This window comes from Sardina pilchardus, chromosome 6 (genome assembly GCF_963854185.1).
Source record: "Sardina pilchardus chromosome 6, fSarPil1.1, whole genome shotgun sequence".
NCBI lineage: Eukaryota > Metazoa > Chordata > Actinopteri > Clupeiformes > Clupeidae > Sardina > Sardina pilchardus.
This window is the reverse complement of record NC_084999.1, coordinates 13,335,078-13,354,253: the sequence shown is the minus strand read 5'-3', so window position 1 is coordinate 13,354,253 and position 19,176 is coordinate 13,335,078. Positions and strand designations below refer to the sequence as shown.

Genomic DNA, 19,176 nt, shown 5'->3' with positions numbered 1-19,176 from the left:
TACCTACATTTGGACAGCACTAACTAGTTGGCGTTACCTGACTCGGGGAGGGGGGTGTGTTGACGATTTGCATGACGTGTGGAGCTTGACCTGCGCTGCGCAATGGTTTATGGGATACCTGAGGGCAAAAAAGATGCATCGATGCACGCTTGGAAATCACGCCAAACGAAGTACCCAACTAGTGAGAGCGCTTGACTTTCGGACAGTCTATTCTGACGTAACTTCCGGAAAATGCACACTGCCCAGCGTGCATGCTTGACTTCTGGACACAGCCTGTATCTACTGTGGTTCAAATGATGCATCCCAAACGGGCATCCCTGAACTTCTCATTTTTAACGGCTGGGTTATTGGGGGGATGGGGTTGAGTGCATGAGGCCCCACAGGACCATGCAGTCACGCCATGCCCATGACGTTGTCCAGTTGTGTTAAATGGGGCAAAAAAGGCAAAATAAATCACCATGTTAATCACTCAAACGTCAGATTAACTGTTGATTAACTGCCGGGGATACCAAAAGCAACAGGAGCAACAACAGCAGCAACTCATGGTGTGTGAAAGGATGAGGGTGAGAGGGGGTGAGAGGGGGGAGGTGAGAGGGGGTTAAGAGCAGGCCCGTGAGAAGAGAAAGACCAACCCCGCCGCTCTCCATGTCCTCGTACGAGGCATCAGAGCCTACGCTGTCCGATCTGTCTCAGGGGAGAAACAGGTCAGGGAAACCATCTTTGCTTCCTTCATATCGATTTGCTTTTATTTCAACTTCTATGTTGATTTCTGCCCAGAGCCCAAAAACATCTTCTCTCAAATAATAATAAACAAAAACGTTTAAAAGGACAGACAAAGAACAAAGAACATGCATCACACAGACACTGCGCTGATTGAGAGAGCAAGAAAGATAGCACGGGCCTGACCTGACTTTCAGGGCCTTGACTGGAATCTTGAGGAGGTTCTCCCCCTCGTATGGCAGCTCAATATCGTGGTCTGCCTCCAGCATCCGCCGTGCTTCCTACAACACAACAGCAAGACAGTGGGCCAGTCAGTGGGGGAGTGGGGTGGACCACTAGCTTTGGAAAATCAACATCTCAACACATCCTCTAATAAAATCAGTGGCCAACTCATTCATTTATCTGCTGTATGTACTTGACACCACATGTTATAAAAACAAAACATGCAATATTCATGTTCCTGATACACTGTACATGACTCCAAAAATAACACAAAGCATAAATGATGAATTGAGGCCAATAGATCACAAGTACAGGTACAGTATTGCAGGGTGCTTTTTGAAATGCAACACACAGCTGTGTGTGAGCTCTGCTAGCGGTCTCCTCATGACTAGACCAGCGGTACCTCTTTGGCTTTCTTTTTCTTGTCGTCCTCCTTCTTCTTCTTACTCTCGGGCATCAAGTCGTCCAACCAGCTGAGCTCCCTGTTGGTAAAGCACAAGTCCAGCAGCTTCCGTATAAACACCAGAGCCAGGACCTGCAGAAGGAACAGGTGGTCAGTCCAGAGTGTCCAGAGCACTTTTGGGGTGAGTTGTGCTTATTTGCCCCCAGTAAAAGGGATTCAATTCAGTCAGTCTTGACTAGTTATCTGACCACCAGTCATACACATGTCATGGCAAATTACATACACAGTCATTAATCATTCAGCAGGGGAAATTTGAACATTTTAATATTAAAGAGAATGTGTTCATCAAAAATGTACTATTCCAATTTTTATTTGATGGACCCAGAGCCATATAGCAGGGACATTTGAATGAGTCGTTCATATTCAAATTTGCAAGGTCTCTTAATTTAGAATATGACCGTCAGCTCATTTGAATGTCACTCAGCAACTGTAGGATGACATCAGAAAATGTGCAGTGGCCTCTTGATTTTTTCCAGAGCTATTATACACAGTATATACAGTAGAGAGAGAGAGAGAGAGAGAGAGAGAGAGAGAGAGAGGCTGGCACAGGTGAGTGTGTACCATCATGGGGAAGACGACAGCGGCGGCTGAGGCCTTGATGACCCACAGCAGCACCAGGCAGGTGAGCTGCACGATGGTGAACACGTGCACCTTCCACAGTGGCACATAGCGCAGGTAGATCAGGTCTGGCTGGTGCTTGGCAGGCATGCCAAACAGCTTAATACGGTCAAATAACTAGAGGGGAGAGGGGAAACGCAACATAAAGTGACAAAAATATACTTTAAACTGATTAAATAATCATTTTTATCTTTTATAGCATAGTATTTTTTAAATAATAGTATCATAACACTATATTACTAATTAATATGATGACATACTGTATATACACAACATACATAGATACATATTTAAGTTATATCACATCACTTAAGCATTTATAACCTATATTACATGTTTGACGTATTTACACTCACCTGAATGCCCTTGAGTGATGAGACCCCCATGTAGAGAAATACTCCATACAGGACTGGCATGGGAATAAACTGGAGAAACACAGGAGGTAGCCATTTTAGAACCAGTCCCATAACCTTCTTTCTTCCTCCTTCCAAAATATCCTTTCTTTTTCTGCCTTCACCTCCTTATCTATTCCAGCTTCTTTCTCCATATCATCCCCCCATCCCCCTAATCTCACACAGCTAAATGTGAAGTCTCCAACTTGCCTAATACGTGGGCTACAAACATGTCAAGAACGAATATCAACAGAAGTCAGTGTCAATAGAAGTCTACATCTACCAATGTTTTGGCTAACAGTCAACTCTAGCATCCATGTACATCTGTCCATCTGTCCATGACAAGTACTAGTGAATGATTCTGAATCCTCCTATGAGCCCTGTGTTCAAGAGCCATTTGGGGCATTGCTTTACCAAAGCCATGAATGTTGCCATCATTCCCATTCAGATTTCCCCCCCATTCCATCCCCGACCCCCTGCATCCTCCTTCTCTTCTCACCTTCAGCACGGAGGTCATGAACACGGAGAGACCCATGAGGACAAAGATCATGAGGCCAGTGAATCTCTGCTCGCGGATGCCCAGGAACTTGGGCTGCTCGCCGGGGGCCGAGCACTCCGACTCCACCTTCAGGCTGTTGACGTGGGAGATGGAGAGCACGGTGGCCGCCACGAACCACGGCAGCCCCATGATGGAGCACACCCCCAGCATCGTCGCCACGATCAGCAGGTCCAGGTGGTACCCGCAGCCTTTCTGTAAGGGGGAGAGCATACAGTTGCACACACACGCATTGGTATTCAGCGAACAACACAAACACAGACACAGACACACAGACAAACAGACACACACACACAAACACACACATTCTCTCTCTTCCTTTAACAATTGCTCTGGTTCCACATAAATATCACTCTGTAAAAAGCTATAGCTATGAAATAGTAATATCAGCCATCATCACGCAAACACAGACCACCAGTTCTAGCAATGCTACTCAAGCACGCTTGAGTGTAAGTCCAGAGGTTAGTGCTCCCCAAAGATTCTAGAGCGGTAGCACTCTATGATCTCTGATGTTCAGACTGATGTTCCTTTGGACCCAAAACCAAACAAACAAAAAGATAAACATACCAACCCCTGAAGCAAGACTGTTGGAGGACTGGTTGACATTCATTACTTAATGGAGAATGGAGCTTGGAGCCAGAGCATGCATAGTATACAGAACTAACCCTCATTTGCTTAAATCATCTCTATTCCCCCTAAATGTTCTACATTTTGTAAAATGAGCTTGCAATGCTTGTTATAATTACTTAGCTAGAGGGCCAGACGCCACTCTTTAACCCACCCAAACAAACAAACAAGCAAACAAACAAGGAAAGAAAGAAAGAAAGAAAGAAACAAACAACACACGTGCACTCACACGTACACGTACACACACACACCCCACCTTGAGCTTGTGCTCCTTGCGGTTGATGATGACGGCAGTGATCTGCTGGTCCATGAAGATGAGAATGGTGCACAGCAGAGCCGGAATGGCCGCCGCCACCAGCGTCCAGGTGGGGTTGGAGCCCAGCGGAGAGATCAGCCAGCCCCGGTGCTTAGAGGTGGGCTGGAGGACACAGGAGGGCAACGCAAAGTTTGCAAACATTCACGCGAGAAAAGTGCCCTATGGGAGACAGTCATAGGGTGTCCATCCTCTGATATCACCTCTTGAGGAATGGCAACATGACCAAAGAGTCCCCCATCCCGGTAACGTATGTTTTTATTACATATGAAATGAATAAATAAAAAAAAAAGAAGAATACCTCAAATGTGTCGGGGACGTTGAGTTTAGGAGAGGGTATTCCCACAAGGTAGTCCACCAGAACCATAATCATGATGGTCAGAAAGATGGCAAAGTCACTGATCGTGGAGCGCACCTACACAGCATTACACACAGAGGGACAGAGAAGCAGCAGACATCAGCTGGTGAATACGTCACAGTCACACACACACACACACACACACACACACACACACACACACACACACACACACACACACACACAGACAGACAGACATCAGCTGGTGAATACGACACAAACAAACACACACACACACACACACACACACACACAGCTGTACCTTGGTGGGGAAGTAGCGTCTGGTTTTGAACTGTTTGAGGAAGGAGGAGAGGAAGAAGGTGGTGAAGAAGAGGATGACGGACCAGAAGAGCACGTCTGGGATGTAGGGCCCCTCGTGGCTGCAGGCCGGCCCCACAAACACCCCCTGGAGCTTGGTGCACATCTGCAGGGGAGTACAGGGGATGGAGCAACTTGTTTAATTTTTTTTTCTATCCAGATACATTTGAATATTTACAAATCCATACTATTACTTAGCCTATTTCAAGGCATGCTGTATTGTTACCACTACAACTCATTGAAACCAGATCAATGTATTTTAGCCAAAAATAAGCATAAAGCAAGCCTAAAACAAGCATAAAACTAGCTAGCTAATTATTAAATAGTACCAAACCCTCACAAGCAACAACAACAACAGCCAGGACAAAAGCCATTTTGCTTCAAACACACACACACTTACTTACAGGCATGTTGAGCTCACTCCAGCTGATGGAGTCAGGAGTGAAGCCGGACTGATTGAGCTTGTTAGTGATCTCAGGCGTGATGTTGGAGGGTGCCGAACACTGACAGCTGTGGTGGGAGATCCACAAAGAAAGGACAGAGTGGACATAATTAGTCATGAATCAAATACCCCAACTAACAAAGTAATGCAATTGTCTCCACCTCTGAAAATACCTAAATAATGAGTGAAATTACATATTGTAGTGTTGTAGTACACAACAACATAATATACAATATTTTGCAATATTTTATTACATTGTTTTATTGCACAAATATTTAATAACAGCATGGATAAAGCATACATACTTTACTAACATATATTACGGCGTGGAAAAAACTATAACTTGCTGTAGATATAATGTGTGCATATGAGGTTCACAGCAATGTTATGATTCTGCTGACTTCACAGTAATGTTGTGCTGATGCTCTATTTGTCTTGAGTTCTCTGAAAGTAAGGTAAAAGTAAAGGGACTTTTATTCAGTGGACATTTTTACACATATCGCTACGGACTCGCAATGGCATGTTGGGCCGAGGGATTTTCAAATGGCGATGCTAACACTGCTCTAGCATGCTCTCTGTGGTACCTGTAGAAGGTCAGGTTGTCCAGGTTGTTGTGCATGTCGATGGGGTAACTCTCGCCCAACTGCACAAGCTTCTCCAGGGCCTCGTAGATGAAGATGATGCAGATGAGGGCGGCAAAGGCCTCTTCCGTGAAGCGCGTGATGTAGCACACCAGCGAACTGGCGTCCGTAGCAACCAGCAGCAGGCACAGGAAGGCCGTCCACAGCCCGATGCTTGTGCGCAATGGCAGGTAGGACAGACCATAGTCACTGAGAGAGGAGAGAAAGAGAGAGACAAAGAAGGCATGAGAGAGAGCAGGTGGAGAGGGTGAGGAGACCAATCTGTTTTAGATCTCGGTTACCGGATTGGTACCACTACCAGCCTAGCTTGGATTACTGTAAGGGCCGTCAACATGTTACCAACGAGGACCACATCTGACAGGAAGGTTTAGGCGTGTCAGAACTTTGTGAGATAGTAAGATGTATTGGACTTGTGAATATTGTAGAAAATATAAACAATCTGACTTCGTTAAATTTGTAAAGGACTTATCATTAAACAGTTTATAAACCAAATTTTAAATGCAATGGCATGGCACACCAGGAGTTATGTGAATGGTAGATGAAGAAACGGTTTATTACTGCAATTAACGGTATCTGAAATGTTATAGATGTCAAGTAAACTGTATGTGAGACAAACACCAAAAGGATTAAGTATAACTGTAACCAGCCGACAAATAATTTGATCAGATACAATCTAGACAGAGGAAACTTGGAAAACCTGAATGCATTAGATATAAAAGCATAAGCAAAACATAAAACCCATTTGTATACATTTGCAAATCCCATGAGGTCTTACCACTACCCTATTAATCAAGGCCCAGCAGAGATGACATGGGCTAAGTTGGGCTAGAGAACTGTGGCACATGTTTCAGACTTTAATGAAACCATGATCAGACTGCTGCCCACATAACAAGGATTAGACAGGACATGGAGATTTGACATTAATACACAGTACAATTGACAAACTTAAAATACCACTAACCCTGGTGAAGCTTTGACAATTTTAAATATTACACAACATTTGCACAAAAAGTGAGCAAACAACCAAAGGTCTGTGGGCTTAGTAAGATAACCATGTTTGTGTATTGAAGGGCAGTCCATCATATAGTTCCTCCAATTCCTTGTGCGTGTGTGTTTGTCTTCGCCTTATCCTCCAGCACTTGAGCTGAGCCAGAGAGAGACTGCAACATGTTGGCCCACACACTGCTGGTGTTGACGGCCCTGGTGCTGGCCCACGGTGCTCCTCAGGAGAGGGGCGACACGGACGCGCTGACCCAGCTCACGGCCCAGGTGGAGGAGCTCAAGACCAGACTGACCGTTGCAGAGAAAGAACTCCAGGAAGTGAGAGGTAAGGAAGCACGTCTTTGGGGCATGACTGTGTTTGCATATGTGTGCACTGAGCACTCTTCTTTTACCGTTTCTAGTGATGACACGGCCTTTCTTTACTTGGCTAACATGAAATCAAGCTCTCATTGACATCATGTTTGCTCACAGATGTACCAAAAGTTGCCTTCTCGGCATCACTGGGTGGAAATGGACTGGTTCAAGTCGGGGATGCTTACAAGACACTCATCTACAAAGATGTCATCACGAATATTGGCGAAGCATACGACATTGAAACAGGTAGCCTATCGTAACTCCACACTTTAGGGCAAGCTGAGCGTTCAGTAGAGAGTTAATTCCCTTTCAGCTTTTGTTCTTCCTCCTTCCAAAACATTTACTTCATATTGTGTTATAACTCGCAGTGCATTTCTTATCTCTGTGTGATTAGTTCTCATCTGTAGTTCCAAGACTGTGTACTTTAACCACCCAGTAGGGGGCCTACAGTAACAAGAACCAATTGAACCAACAATTTATTGACATCAAGTCAGCATTGGCCTTGTGGACTTCAATTTCCCCTCCAGACGCACACATAGGCTTACTGGTTTTGTGGGCCTTCATTTCTACTTTGTTTTTACACTGATTCCCCTTCACCTTGCACACGCAGGAAAGTTCACGGCGCCCGTGAGGGGAGTTTACTACGTGCGCATGACCGCTAACGGCCCGACAGATAAAGACCTCTCCGCCGTGCTCTACAAGGGCTTTGAGAGTCTGCTGATCGTTCACGAGCAGACCTCGGGTGAGGGGAGCGACACTGCGTCCAACGGCGCCACCTTTCTGCTCGAGAGGGGAGACCAGCTTCACGTTAAGCTCTGGCCAAACACACAAATCTGGGACAACTCCAACCGGCACAGCACCGTCACAGCCTTCCTGCTCTACCCCATGCCGGCGGACACAACACCACCACCACCATCACTCGAAAGACTTTAATGTCCCATCGACACCATGTGTTTTAGCTTTAGGAATCGTGATAAGAAATAAATCAAATGCCTACTTTGTATGTGTGTGAGCGTACATATTTCTGACCATCACAATAAAGATTGAGAACAAATAAATATTCAAAGTTTCAACCTCTCTAGTCAGTCACATAGCAACAACTGCAACCAATTTGTTTTCTGTACTCCTCTGAGTCCTGCAGTGTCACTGTGTGTATTGTTCTACACAAAAAACCTATGTGTTTAACCTCCACACCATCTAGTTACTTGGAAACATGTAAAGCAAGCTTATTTTATCTCACCCACGCAATTGGATTGAGTACAACCGTCTGCTGTTTTTGACATTATCAGTTGTTCATGTCATGCGGGTCAGAATGCATAATAGTACATAATATCGGCTCTCCGTTGAATAGTCCTATCCTCCATAACATTAGGGCATTAGTTCACCGCCTGAATTATGACATGCAGAAGTGTTGAACCAGTTGTCATATTATACTCTGTGAAGTATAATTTTGCCATTTCCAATGTGGATTGATGAACTGCTCTTAGGTGAACGCTAACTTCACAGGGAAATCTTAACAATCAACAAGTTCTCAAAACTCAGAAGTGCATCAAGAAACTTAAATAGTCAAATAATAACATTTAATGACCTGGCAACATACTGCTGTATGAATACTGGTCAATCTCCTTCAATCTCCCACATACAGCAATATAACATGTTACATTGTACAGCTGAAATATATAAACTGCTCACAAAAAGTAAGGAAACTTGACTTTGGCCCATTATATCTCCCCTTTAGTAATACCAACCAGTAAAGTGTTTCATATCATTTTTATCGTTGATTTGTCACCTTTACAATGAGGTATAGCTGGTAAGCATAGGGCAATCATGGAATGAGCAACACAAGCAAACGTGTAAGTAGTGCCAACGAAAAATGTGCCAAAATAGCCTGTTATGCTGTTGGAATTCACCTTTGTTACTTCAAGCATTGACGATTGCACTCTCCCACAGAAATGAGGAAAACAAAACATGTTAGGCATACATTTGTTCATTTTATACTCCGTGTCAGGGTCCTCAGTAGCGTGTAGAGGATCCATATTATGCAGCCACAACAGCTTGGCACCTTCTTCTCATGCTGGTCACCAACCTGGCTACATTCTGCTGTGGGATGGCATTCCATTCCTCGATAAGGATCTGTTGTAAGTCAGCCAACCTGGTTTTGTTGGTGACTCTGGCACGTACTTCATGCCCAAGCTGATCCCACAAGTGTTCACGGCAGGCCATTAGATCCTCTCCACTCCCAAATTCTGGAGGTACTCTCTGATGATCCCAGCTCTATGGGGGCGAGCGTTGTCATCCTGGAGGATGGCAATTGGTCCCATATTCTGGAGATATGGAATTGCCACTGGCTCCAGAATCTCATCCCGGTATCTAACTGCATGATGATTGCCTTCAATGATAGCAAGGTCTGTCTTTCGAGTTAGGGAGATGTCACTCCACAGCAGAATGTAGCCAGGTTGGTGACCTGCATGAGAAGAAGGTGCCAAGCTGTTGTGGCTGCATATGGATCCTCTACACGCTACTGAGGACCCTGACACTGAGTATAGAATGAACAAATGTATGCCAAACATGTTTTGTTTTCCTCGTTTCTGTGGGAGAGTGCAATCGTCAATGCTTGAAGTAACAAAGGTGAATTCCAATAGCATAACAGGCCATTTTGGCACATTTTTTGTTGCCACTACTTACACGTTTGCTTGTGTTGCTCATTCCATGATTGCCCTATGCTTACAAGCTATACCTCATTGTAAAGGTGACAAATCAACGATAAAAATGATATGAAACACTTTACTGGTTGGTATTACTAAAGGGGAGATATAATGGGCCAAAGTCAAGTTTCCTTACTTTTTGTGAGCGGTTTATATGCCACACTGAAAATGAAAAATGTTCTTCTCTTTCTATCATTGCTATCAACACCTTATCCTTAGATGGCTTAATAAAATACTAACTGAGTAAACTGTTGTATTGACAACATGACTATCTTGTTCAGAAACACTGGAGAAAGGACTGGCCATCCTGATGGCACTGAGACATTTTTGAGACATAAACTAAACATTTGGAGCATACATGCTTTTGCAGGTGCACTGTGTGGTGCAGGTTACACAAAATGTTTCGAGAAATGTGCAAAAAGATAAGAGAAATGCACCAAAGCAAAACTGTAACACCTCAGTCAGGTCATTCTTTACCACTAGGGGCCGCTACAGTGTAACAAATCCAGGAAATCCATAATATATATACAATTTGAATTATATGACCGTCCATATGTGAGTGTGCATTCACGCGCACGCGCACTCGCGCACACAAACACACACACCGTCATATTCAAAATGAAGAGTGTCAATGTCAAATGTCAATGTCTATCAGCAACCATAGGATGATATCAGAACAATGTGCAGTGGTTGATTCATTTATTCCAGAACTGTATACACATAATGCCTGTGAGGAGGTCAACTTAAATTAATTCATACTTTGTCATCATACTTGTCCAACCATACAATAGGACATTACTCGGGGATCAAAAGAAGCACTGTAATTGACCACACAACCCTCAAGTTTTGGCTCTTACCTGCAAAACTTGAAGAGGATTTTCTCGAAGACGAGCACAGGGCCAGTGCTGCCAAGGATGGTGAGGGGCTGCCCAGCGAATAGGGAGTAGGCCACTCCAGTCAGGGACGCTCCAAACAGAGACTCAATGGCACTCTGTAGGGGAGACAGGAGCATGGCCCGGGGCTGAGTTTAACACTGGGCAGGGACATCCACACACACATGCACTCACTGACTGACTGACTGACATTTTCAAAGAGTGAGGGAATGAGACAGAAACAAGAAAAAAGCAGAGAGAGAGAGAGAGAGAGAGAGAGAGAGAGAGAGAGAGAGATTCAAAGCTAAATCCATAATGATAGAGAGGGAGAGACAGGGGGGGTTGTGGGGGGTTGTAGAGAAAGAACCGGAGACATTCCTAATTATTCTCCAGACAATGAGTATGAATGGCCATGAAAGGCTGGTGGGATTTAGGGGGTGAGGGGGTTTGGGGGGTTAAACTCACAATGTTGCCCTTGGTGGCCTCCCCCAGCAGGCCCCCGAAAGTGATGACGGGTGACATGCAGGCGCAGTACAGGAAGAGGATGGAGGCCAGGCACTGCAGGCTCAGAGCGTCCCGCACGTCGCTCCAGTAGAACGGAGCCTTCCGCCGCACGTCCCGCACCAGCCCTCCGAATATCCTGACAAACGGGGGGAGAGGGGATGGAGTGCCAGAGAGAGAGAGAGAGAGAGAGAGAGAGAGAGAGAGAGGTGTAAAGAGAAAGAGGTGGACAGGTAAGGACAGGAATGGACAAAGGGAGAAGATGATAGTAAATCAATCTCTAACTCTTATAAACCACCACCACCACCCCACGTCACTGTTCCTCCTTAAAGCTTTTCCTGTTGTCTTTTATGGCCTATGTGTGGATTACATGATGTTATGGCCTATGCGGATTACATGATGTTATGGCCTATGCGGATTACATGATGTTACGGCCTACAGTATGCGGATTATATGATGTTATGGCCTATGCGGATTATATGATGTTATGGCCTATGCGGATTATATGATGTTATGGCCTATGTGGATTACATGATGCTATGGCCTATGTGGATTACATGATGCTATGGCCTATGCGGATTGCATGATTCTTTTGTCTTCCTCGGTGGTCTTTTGAGATTGACCAACAATGACCATGTCGGACTAGGCAATCAGAGAACCACAAATTCTTGCTGCATATTGGCCGCGTGTCGTCATAGTGTCAGTGTCAACATGGGTGTCGAAGGAGATTCCTGACTTTTCACATTCGGTCACGAAACTGGAAATGTGTCGGTTACGGCAAAATCGTGGCAAAATTGAGCTGAAATCGTGTCATGTGCAAAGATCATTACAAAAACACCTGTGTATTCGTCACACTGCACCCTCTCATAATGTTTATCCCAAGACCCCCCCCCCCCCACGTCCCCCCCCACGTCCCCCCCGTCTCTCCTCTGCTCTCCAGATGTGCAGGGCACAGTGCATCTGCTCCTCTCCTCCTAAGAGCCCTTTAAAGGGCCTGTTTCTCAGGCACAATGGGCTTTCATGCGGATTTTAAGATCACATCAAAGTGTGCCTGCTCCGGCTAAATATACCTCCTTAATTTAACACAAGGGGACATGAAAGGCTTTTCAAAATTTGCGCCATTACAGAAACCAAGGACCACACCGCCCCAAAACACACCACCACCCCACCTCACCCAACCCCCACCCCCCCCAAAATCTCTAATGCTGCTTTAATAAGGGGCCTCTCATGTCTGCAGCAGCGCTCCTTCATCAAAAGAGACTTAGCCACAATCTGCCACACACACACACACACACACACACACACACACACACACACACACACACACACACACACACACACACACACACACACACACACACACACACACACACACACACACACACACACACACACACACACACACACACACACACACACACACACACACACACACACACACACACACACACACACACACACACACACACACACACACACACACACACACACACACACACACACACACACACACACACACACACACACACACACACACACACACACACACCACTTTGCAACTTACGGCTCCATGTACAAGAGTAGGGTCAGATGAGTTCAGTCACTACGTGGATGTGACACACTCCAACCTATGAGTGTGATTCTGTGGGAAAGTGTCTGTCCGTCTGTCTTTTTCCTTGAATGTGTGTGTGAGTGTGTGTGTGTGTGTGTGTGTGTGTCATGTCCATGTGCTCATGCAGACGCGTTCCTCCCTTACCTCCCCGTTCTCTGGAGCTCTGGTCCAGCCTCGTGTTCCTCCTCTTTGATCGTGTCCGAGGTGTGAGCGGAGCCGTTGGGCATCGAGGGCATCTTCCTCTTCTCCTGTGGACGGCACAGGAGGGCACAGTCAGGTGGGCGAACACAGCAGATGCTTTTGGCACCTCCAGTTGGGCTCTGCCTGCTGCAGGCTGCATGTGTCTACACTCAAGCTCAATTGAATTACTCCAACTCTGCCTGGGGCTCTGGTGGCCTGTTCTGCTTTAGAGCTCCTGCTGTTCTCATCCTCATCATCATCATCATCAATATCATCATCATCATCATCATCATCATCATCATCATCATCATCATCATCATCATCATCATCATCATCATCATGAAAAAACAGAGTCTGCATCAGGGCTAAGCTACATGAGCTTCCTATGAAATTGATTTTTATTTATTTATTCATTTATTTATTTATTATACTCCACTTACTGTCGATGGTTATGGCGTATAGCTCACGAAAACTAAAAATCTGTTTCTCAAAATATTACAATAAAGATGCTATAATCCAGAAATGTAATCTCTCTCAAGAGACACAGTCATGGGAAAGACTGCTGACTTGATAGTTGTTCAGAAGACACTCTCTAACATCCTTCACAAGGAGGGGAAGCCAAACAAAGTCATAGCTGAAAGCTCAGGATGTTCTACAACTCTTCTCTGTGAGACACTTTGGTTTGAACTTGTTCAGGTGATGAATTGATTGCTGAACAAATGATGTCGCTACAATGGGACTTTTAGCGCTTATTGCCACAAGTTCTTGTGGGGGGGGAAGCCTCCCCTACCTGAGACGGGACGCTCTTTGGCGGCTCGATGCGGATAGTGGGGTCCCACTCTCCTGGAGGCAGCACCGTCACCTGGTCCAGGAACTCATCGATACCCGACAGAAGGTCATTGCGATCTTTGGCCTTATAAGCTACATCATGGAAAATCTGTCCACAGAAGGGGTGGGAGACATTGTGTAAGTGTGAGGCCGAGTAAGATTTTGTTTATGTACTGACATACCCACACAGACACACACACACACACACACACACACACATAATAACATGCAAGATTTCACATGGTCCAGCAAGAGGGTAAATATTTTGCAGGCTAAGGCAGCATCGCCATGGATGCTTGGTTAAACCCTAGCCTGAGGAGCAGGGAGACAGGCTTACCTCATCAGTCATTAGGGTGGCTATGGAGCGGCCGATCTCGTGGTACTGGGGCCCTTTCCCAAAAGGACCGAGCAGCAGAAACAGGAACCTGCCCATAGAACACACGCCAACCACATAAACACACCACTCCCTCTGCACCTGGCACAGCATGGGTCTACTACCTGTGCACACAGCACTAAGTACTGCACTCAGGTCAGTACTAGTACAGATGGGTCTACTACCTGTGCACACAGCACTAAGTACTGCACTCAGGTCAGTAGTACAGATGGTCTACTACCTGTGCACACAGCACTAAGTACTGCACTCAGGTCAGTAGTACAGATGGTCTAGTACCCGTGCACACAGCACTAAGTACTGCACTCAGGTCAGTAGTACAGATGGTCTACTACCTGTGCACACAGCACTAAGTACTGCACTCAGGTTAGTAGTACAGATGGTCTACTACCTGTGCACACAGCACTAAGTACTGCACTCAGGTTAGTAGTACAGATGGTCTAGTACCCGTGCACACAGCACTAAGTACTGCACTCAGGTTAGTAGTACAGATGGTCTACTACCCGTGCACACAGCACTAAGTACTGCACTCAGGTTAGTAGTACAGATGGTCTACTACCTGTGCACACAGCACTAAGTACTGCACTCAGGTTAGTAGTACAGATGGTCTAGTACCTGTGCACACAGCACTAAGTACTGCACTCAGGTTAGTAGTACAGATGGCTTCAGAATGCAGCCCACAAATGCAGTCGCGCTTGTTAACATAAAACACATGGTCAAGTAGGTATGCTCCAGGGATTGAGCAGTGATGTACAATACTAAGAACAAAGGTGGGTAAGTGTGTGTGTGTGTGTGTGTGTGTGTGTGTGTGTGTGTGTGTGTGTGTGTGTGTGTGTGTGTGTGTGTGTGTGTGGAATGGCGTTCAAACTTTACAATAAACCTTAAAAGGGGATGTGCAGAAACTGTGGATCTGTGCATCTATCTGTGAACTAGAGAGTGTTGGTTGCTGAGTTTGATGTGTATGTGTGTGTGTGTGTGTGTTTGTGTGAGATACCTGGTGGGCACGGGGACCTCGGTGAGGCCCGTGAGCAGCACGGCGGGGGATAAGCGCAAGAAGGCGATGATGGGCCGCTCCAGGAAGTCCACCTCCCCCACCAGCACGTTAGAGGCCTCCGCCCCAGGAGGGATCTTCTTCATGAAGTGCATGTCCACCTACGGAGGCCGGGGGGGTACAGGTTCATTGAGAGAGTCCCTTGTGTGTGTGTGTACAGTGTGTCTCTTGTGGGAGAGAATGACAGCAGGTATACGAGGTCCAACGCAAAGTCAAACATACTTGGTCTGTGGACTGTGTGTGTATGTCTGTGCTCTAACTAACACTACGCGAACAAACACACACAAAGTATGTGAGGACTTTATATTGGTACTTATATGCAAATTCTCACCCTGGAACAGATATTCTAGCTATGTGCTATCCCGTCAACAGCAACAATAACAAACAAACGGCCTGGGAGGGGGGTGGGGGTGAGGAGGAGGGTTGCTAGCAGAAAGAATCTGAAGAGGAATGCTGTGCGTCTCCATACTGGGCCAGCGGGCCCTGGCACTCTCCCCCTCGTGCTGCCATGTTGGCAGGCGACAGCAGGCTATCTGGCAGCGGCACAACTCAGCTGAAGAAGAGAGTTGGACAGGAGGGCCACCTCTACTGCCAAGGTGGGGCAGGAGCCAGGTTAACGTTACTCTCCACAGCACTATGGAGTGTGTGTGTGTCTCTGTGTGTGTGTGTGTGTGTGTGTGTGTGTTGCAGAGAAGGGGGTTAAGCAGCCAAAGAATAACAACAACAACAACAACAAAAACATCAAAAAGGCATCCTAAAGCAAACGTGTAATTGCACTTGACTCCGAGCACTGAGCTCATGAACTCCCTTTATTACGGCAAGCCCTTGTGGAGCACCACACAGAGCATGTTCACACAACACTTACGCCACTCGTCTCTCACACACAAACACAGCCTCGGGGCAGTGATTGCACAACTATGAAACAAACAATCTGAAACCACAGTCACTTGACAAGAGAAAGAGATAGTGTGGAGGAGGGAGACGAAGAGCAAGAAAGAGTGTGAGAAAGAGACAATGAGAGAGAGAGAGAGAGAGAGAGAGAGAGAGAGAGATGAAGAGCATGAGAGAGTGTAAGAAAGAGACAATGAGAGGGAGTGAGAGAGAGAGAGAGAGAGAGAAAATAAATGATCTGGTCCAGCTCTCAATCACAGCTAGCTGGTGTTGAGAGGGAGCATGGGGTCCACTGCGGTGGAGGACCAATGTTATCCAACAGCCAAGTGATCCTCTGGCTCCAGCTGTGTGCCACACACAGGGCTGCAGGTACAACGCTGCCTCCACAGCTGCTCATGTTTTCCTCCCCGCGCGTCCCGCTCGCTAACCTGGCTCTGCACCCGTGGGAACGCCTGGGCCTGAGCGCTCTCGGCTGTGGACCACACCGTACGGCCCTTCCCTGGACCTCAGAGTCGGTTACTGGAATAATAACAAACGCTGTACTCCGACACCTTCAGGAGTTCTTCTCAGACTCCGGGGACGTCCATTGCTCTTCTCCGGCGGCTACGTGAGACGACTTCTCCGTCCTGACTCACACACGGAGCGCACTCCGGGACGTTCGAATTCAAAACACCAACGGTTACACAAAACCCAGTGTGCCAACAAACAACAGCAGCATGGGATCACATCACACACACACAGATAGGAAATCTCGGGTTAGACAAATCCACAACGCTCCATGGTGGCTGTGGGTCTGAAGGTTATTGTTCTCACGGATTCCAGACACAAGATTACGACACCGTAAGGCCTAACGAACGCATAGCAGCCATGCCACGGAACAATCTCAGACAACCACAGTCACTACAGGCCAATCACAACCACAGGGTTCCACAACAGGATGTCACAGTCACAGGCACAGCCTCCACAACACGACACTGACCGACGGCAACCCAGACAGGGGTCAGGGCAACACAGAGACTTACGCTTGGCCTTCCAGAGCTCCCGCCAAGGGCACCGCAACTACAGTGACACGACGGGTGGCAATCCTGGAGCGGGCGAGTGGTGGTCGAGATGGAGCAGCACAAAGACCAGACGAGACAAGAGGCATCATAAGTCATGTCGGCACTCTACTAACCCCTAGACTGAGCTCAAGGGCCCCAGGGGGCTCCTCTTCTGCACACGGCTGAAGAACAAGTGAAACTTTTAGCTCAACAGGTTCAACATTGCATTTGACATCTTAAACTTGTGAACAAAGGGTGATCAGGGACTGAGTATAGCTCTGTCTACAGCTGTCAATGTGTATCCTCTCCAAATGTACAACACCAAGGGGTTGCTTCCACATGCTGAAATGTGCTTGTCCACTTCTGTGAGAGAGAAGAATCTGTCCACAGTGTGTGTTGTATTGTGCTGCACCTCAACAGTGTGGGGTGAAGTTGTCTATGCAAGAGGAGAGCAGGTCAGTTGACAGTTGACAGCCAGAGCTGCTGCAGCTGACCGCTTTGACCGCTGACCAACTCCTGACAGGATTCACAGGGACCTGACAGAACTTGTGTGGTTTTGAAAAAAAAGACAGGTTTTGTTTGTGTGTGTGTATGTGTATGTGTGTGTGTGTGTGTGTGTGTGTGTGTGTGTGTGTGTGTGTAGGCTACTACAATGAAGACTGTGGAATTGTAAAAGAAAGAAGATTTGGCAACTAATGGTGGCGAAGGTCACATGTGGCTCTCTCTTCTGAAGACAGCTTGAATTTCTGTGGCCTCCCAACAGCTCTGACTGTGGTGAGACGCCATCACATGTCTCGGTCAAAATGCTTACCAAGCCTTTGTAAGACATCTCAAACACAAACAGGAGTCTCTGTGTCTGTGTCTTTCTGAGCAAACTTCAATGTTACTAAAGAGGAGACTGAATGTGGCCGTGTTCGGGTGAGTACAGTGAAAAATAGAAAGTTTGCACACTTTAAATCCTTCTTTTTAGTTTATTTTCTTTTGGCACAGAATTACATTTCGATCGTGTGGTCTTCTTCAGGTTCAGGGTGTGTGTGTGAGGGGGGGGGGGTTGACTTGGTGTGACTTGTGGAGAATAGAATAAGAATAGAATGGAGAATAGAATAAGAATAGAATGGAGAATAGAATAGCACAAAAATTGCCCCTTGGGGACAATAAAGTTACCTTGACCTTGACATCACATATAAACAGAGGTCTGCTCTGATTAACAGCTATTTAGTTGGGGGGGTCTAGTGACAGCAGTCAAAGAAGGACAGGGGAAGATGTAGACTTAAGGGATGGGAAAATCCAACCAAAAGGGCCAATGGGAGTGCTGATTTCACCACAGTGTAGAAATGCAGTGGCTTTAGAACAATGCAACTGTGGCCAGAAGGCTGGGGTTTACATGCATGTGTGTGTGTGTGTGTGTGTGTGTGTGTGTGTGTGTGTGTGTGTGTGTGTGTGTGTGTGTGTGTGTGTGTGTGTGTAGAGGCATGGATACATGTGCTTGCTTGCATATCTGGGATAATGGATGATAATGGATAGCTGGAAAAACAAACAGCTCTGTTGAGAGAGAGAGAGAGTGAGAGTGAGACTGAAGAGGAGACGGCTGCGCAGGCGTTACCTTGCTGAAGTCCACCGTGCTGTTCTCACGGCTGCCCCCGGCTCCGTTGATGCGGCCCTCGCTGGGCTTGCTGTTCTCCAGGCTCCCCGGGGCCGACTGGGGGGACGCCAGCAGCCCTGCCAAGAGTAGAGAGGGGTGGCGGAGGGGAGGGGGGGGGAAGCACCAATCAGTGATTAGGAAAACAGCTGGAACAGAGGTGGGTTTTGGCCTATGCATGCCATGCTGTGTATACACCAGCAAGAGCCCATGGCCACGCTCCCTTACAAGGCTGCTGACATGCAAACTAACAAGTAGGGATGCACCTGTTGTGGAATTCTGGACAGACACAGATACCTATGTCTAAAATATCAACAATTTGCCCAATAATAGATGTTGATACTGATATATTTGTATGAGTTGATTTACTTTGTTTTTGTTGTTAAATTATGCCTTTTATTGGCAGAGAAACAAAAATGAATCATTCCAAGTCCTCCATC

The 19,176-nt window shown here is 46.5% G+C and overlaps 2 protein-coding genes across 3 annotated transcripts in view; one reads left to right on the top strand and one right to left on the bottom strand.

Annotated features, from left to right (window-relative positions):
- slc4a7 (solute carrier family 4 member 7) overlaps positions 1–19,176 on the bottom strand; it is a 54,457-nt gene that overhangs the window by 5,454 nt on the left and 29,827 nt on the right. For both annotated transcript variants that reach the window (XM_062538516.1, XM_062538517.1), the window contains exons 7-23: positions 18,701–18,816; positions 15,110–15,267; positions 14,062–14,149; positions 13,687–13,833; positions 12,861–12,964; positions 11,069–11,243; positions 10,589–10,722; positions 5,614–5,859; positions 4,992–5,097; positions 4,532–4,693; positions 4,213–4,326; positions 3,855–4,016; positions 2,915–3,166; positions 2,380–2,448; positions 1,967–2,140; positions 1,346–1,477; positions 907–1,001 (exon numbers count right to left, since the gene is read on the bottom strand). In XM_062538516.1, coding sequence (XP_062394500.1) covers positions 907–1,001; positions 1,346–1,477; positions 1,967–2,140; positions 2,380–2,448; positions 2,915–3,166; positions 3,855–4,016; positions 4,213–4,326; positions 4,532–4,693; positions 4,992–5,097; positions 5,614–5,859; positions 10,589–10,722; positions 11,069–11,243; positions 12,861–12,964; positions 13,687–13,833; positions 14,062–14,149; positions 15,110–15,267; positions 18,701–18,816 — 2,434 coding nt within the window. The remainder of the gene's footprint in view (positions 1–906; positions 1,002–1,345; positions 1,478–1,966; positions 2,141–2,379; positions 2,449–2,914; positions 3,167–3,854; positions 4,017–4,212; positions 4,327–4,531; positions 4,694–4,991; positions 5,098–5,613; positions 5,860–10,588; positions 10,723–11,068; positions 11,244–12,860; positions 12,965–13,686; positions 13,834–14,061; positions 14,150–15,109; positions 15,268–18,700; positions 18,817–19,176) is intronic.
- LOC134082655 (complement C1q-like protein 4) lies at positions 6,776–8,084 on the top strand. The gene is made up of 3 exons (XM_062538518.1): positions 6,776–6,997; positions 7,144–7,272; positions 7,637–8,084. Exons 1-3 carry the CDS (start codon positions 6,838–6,840, stop codon positions 7,957–7,959), a joined length of 612 nt encoding a protein of 203 aa, XP_062394502.1. The 5' UTR covers positions 6,776–6,837; the 3' UTR covers positions 7,960–8,084.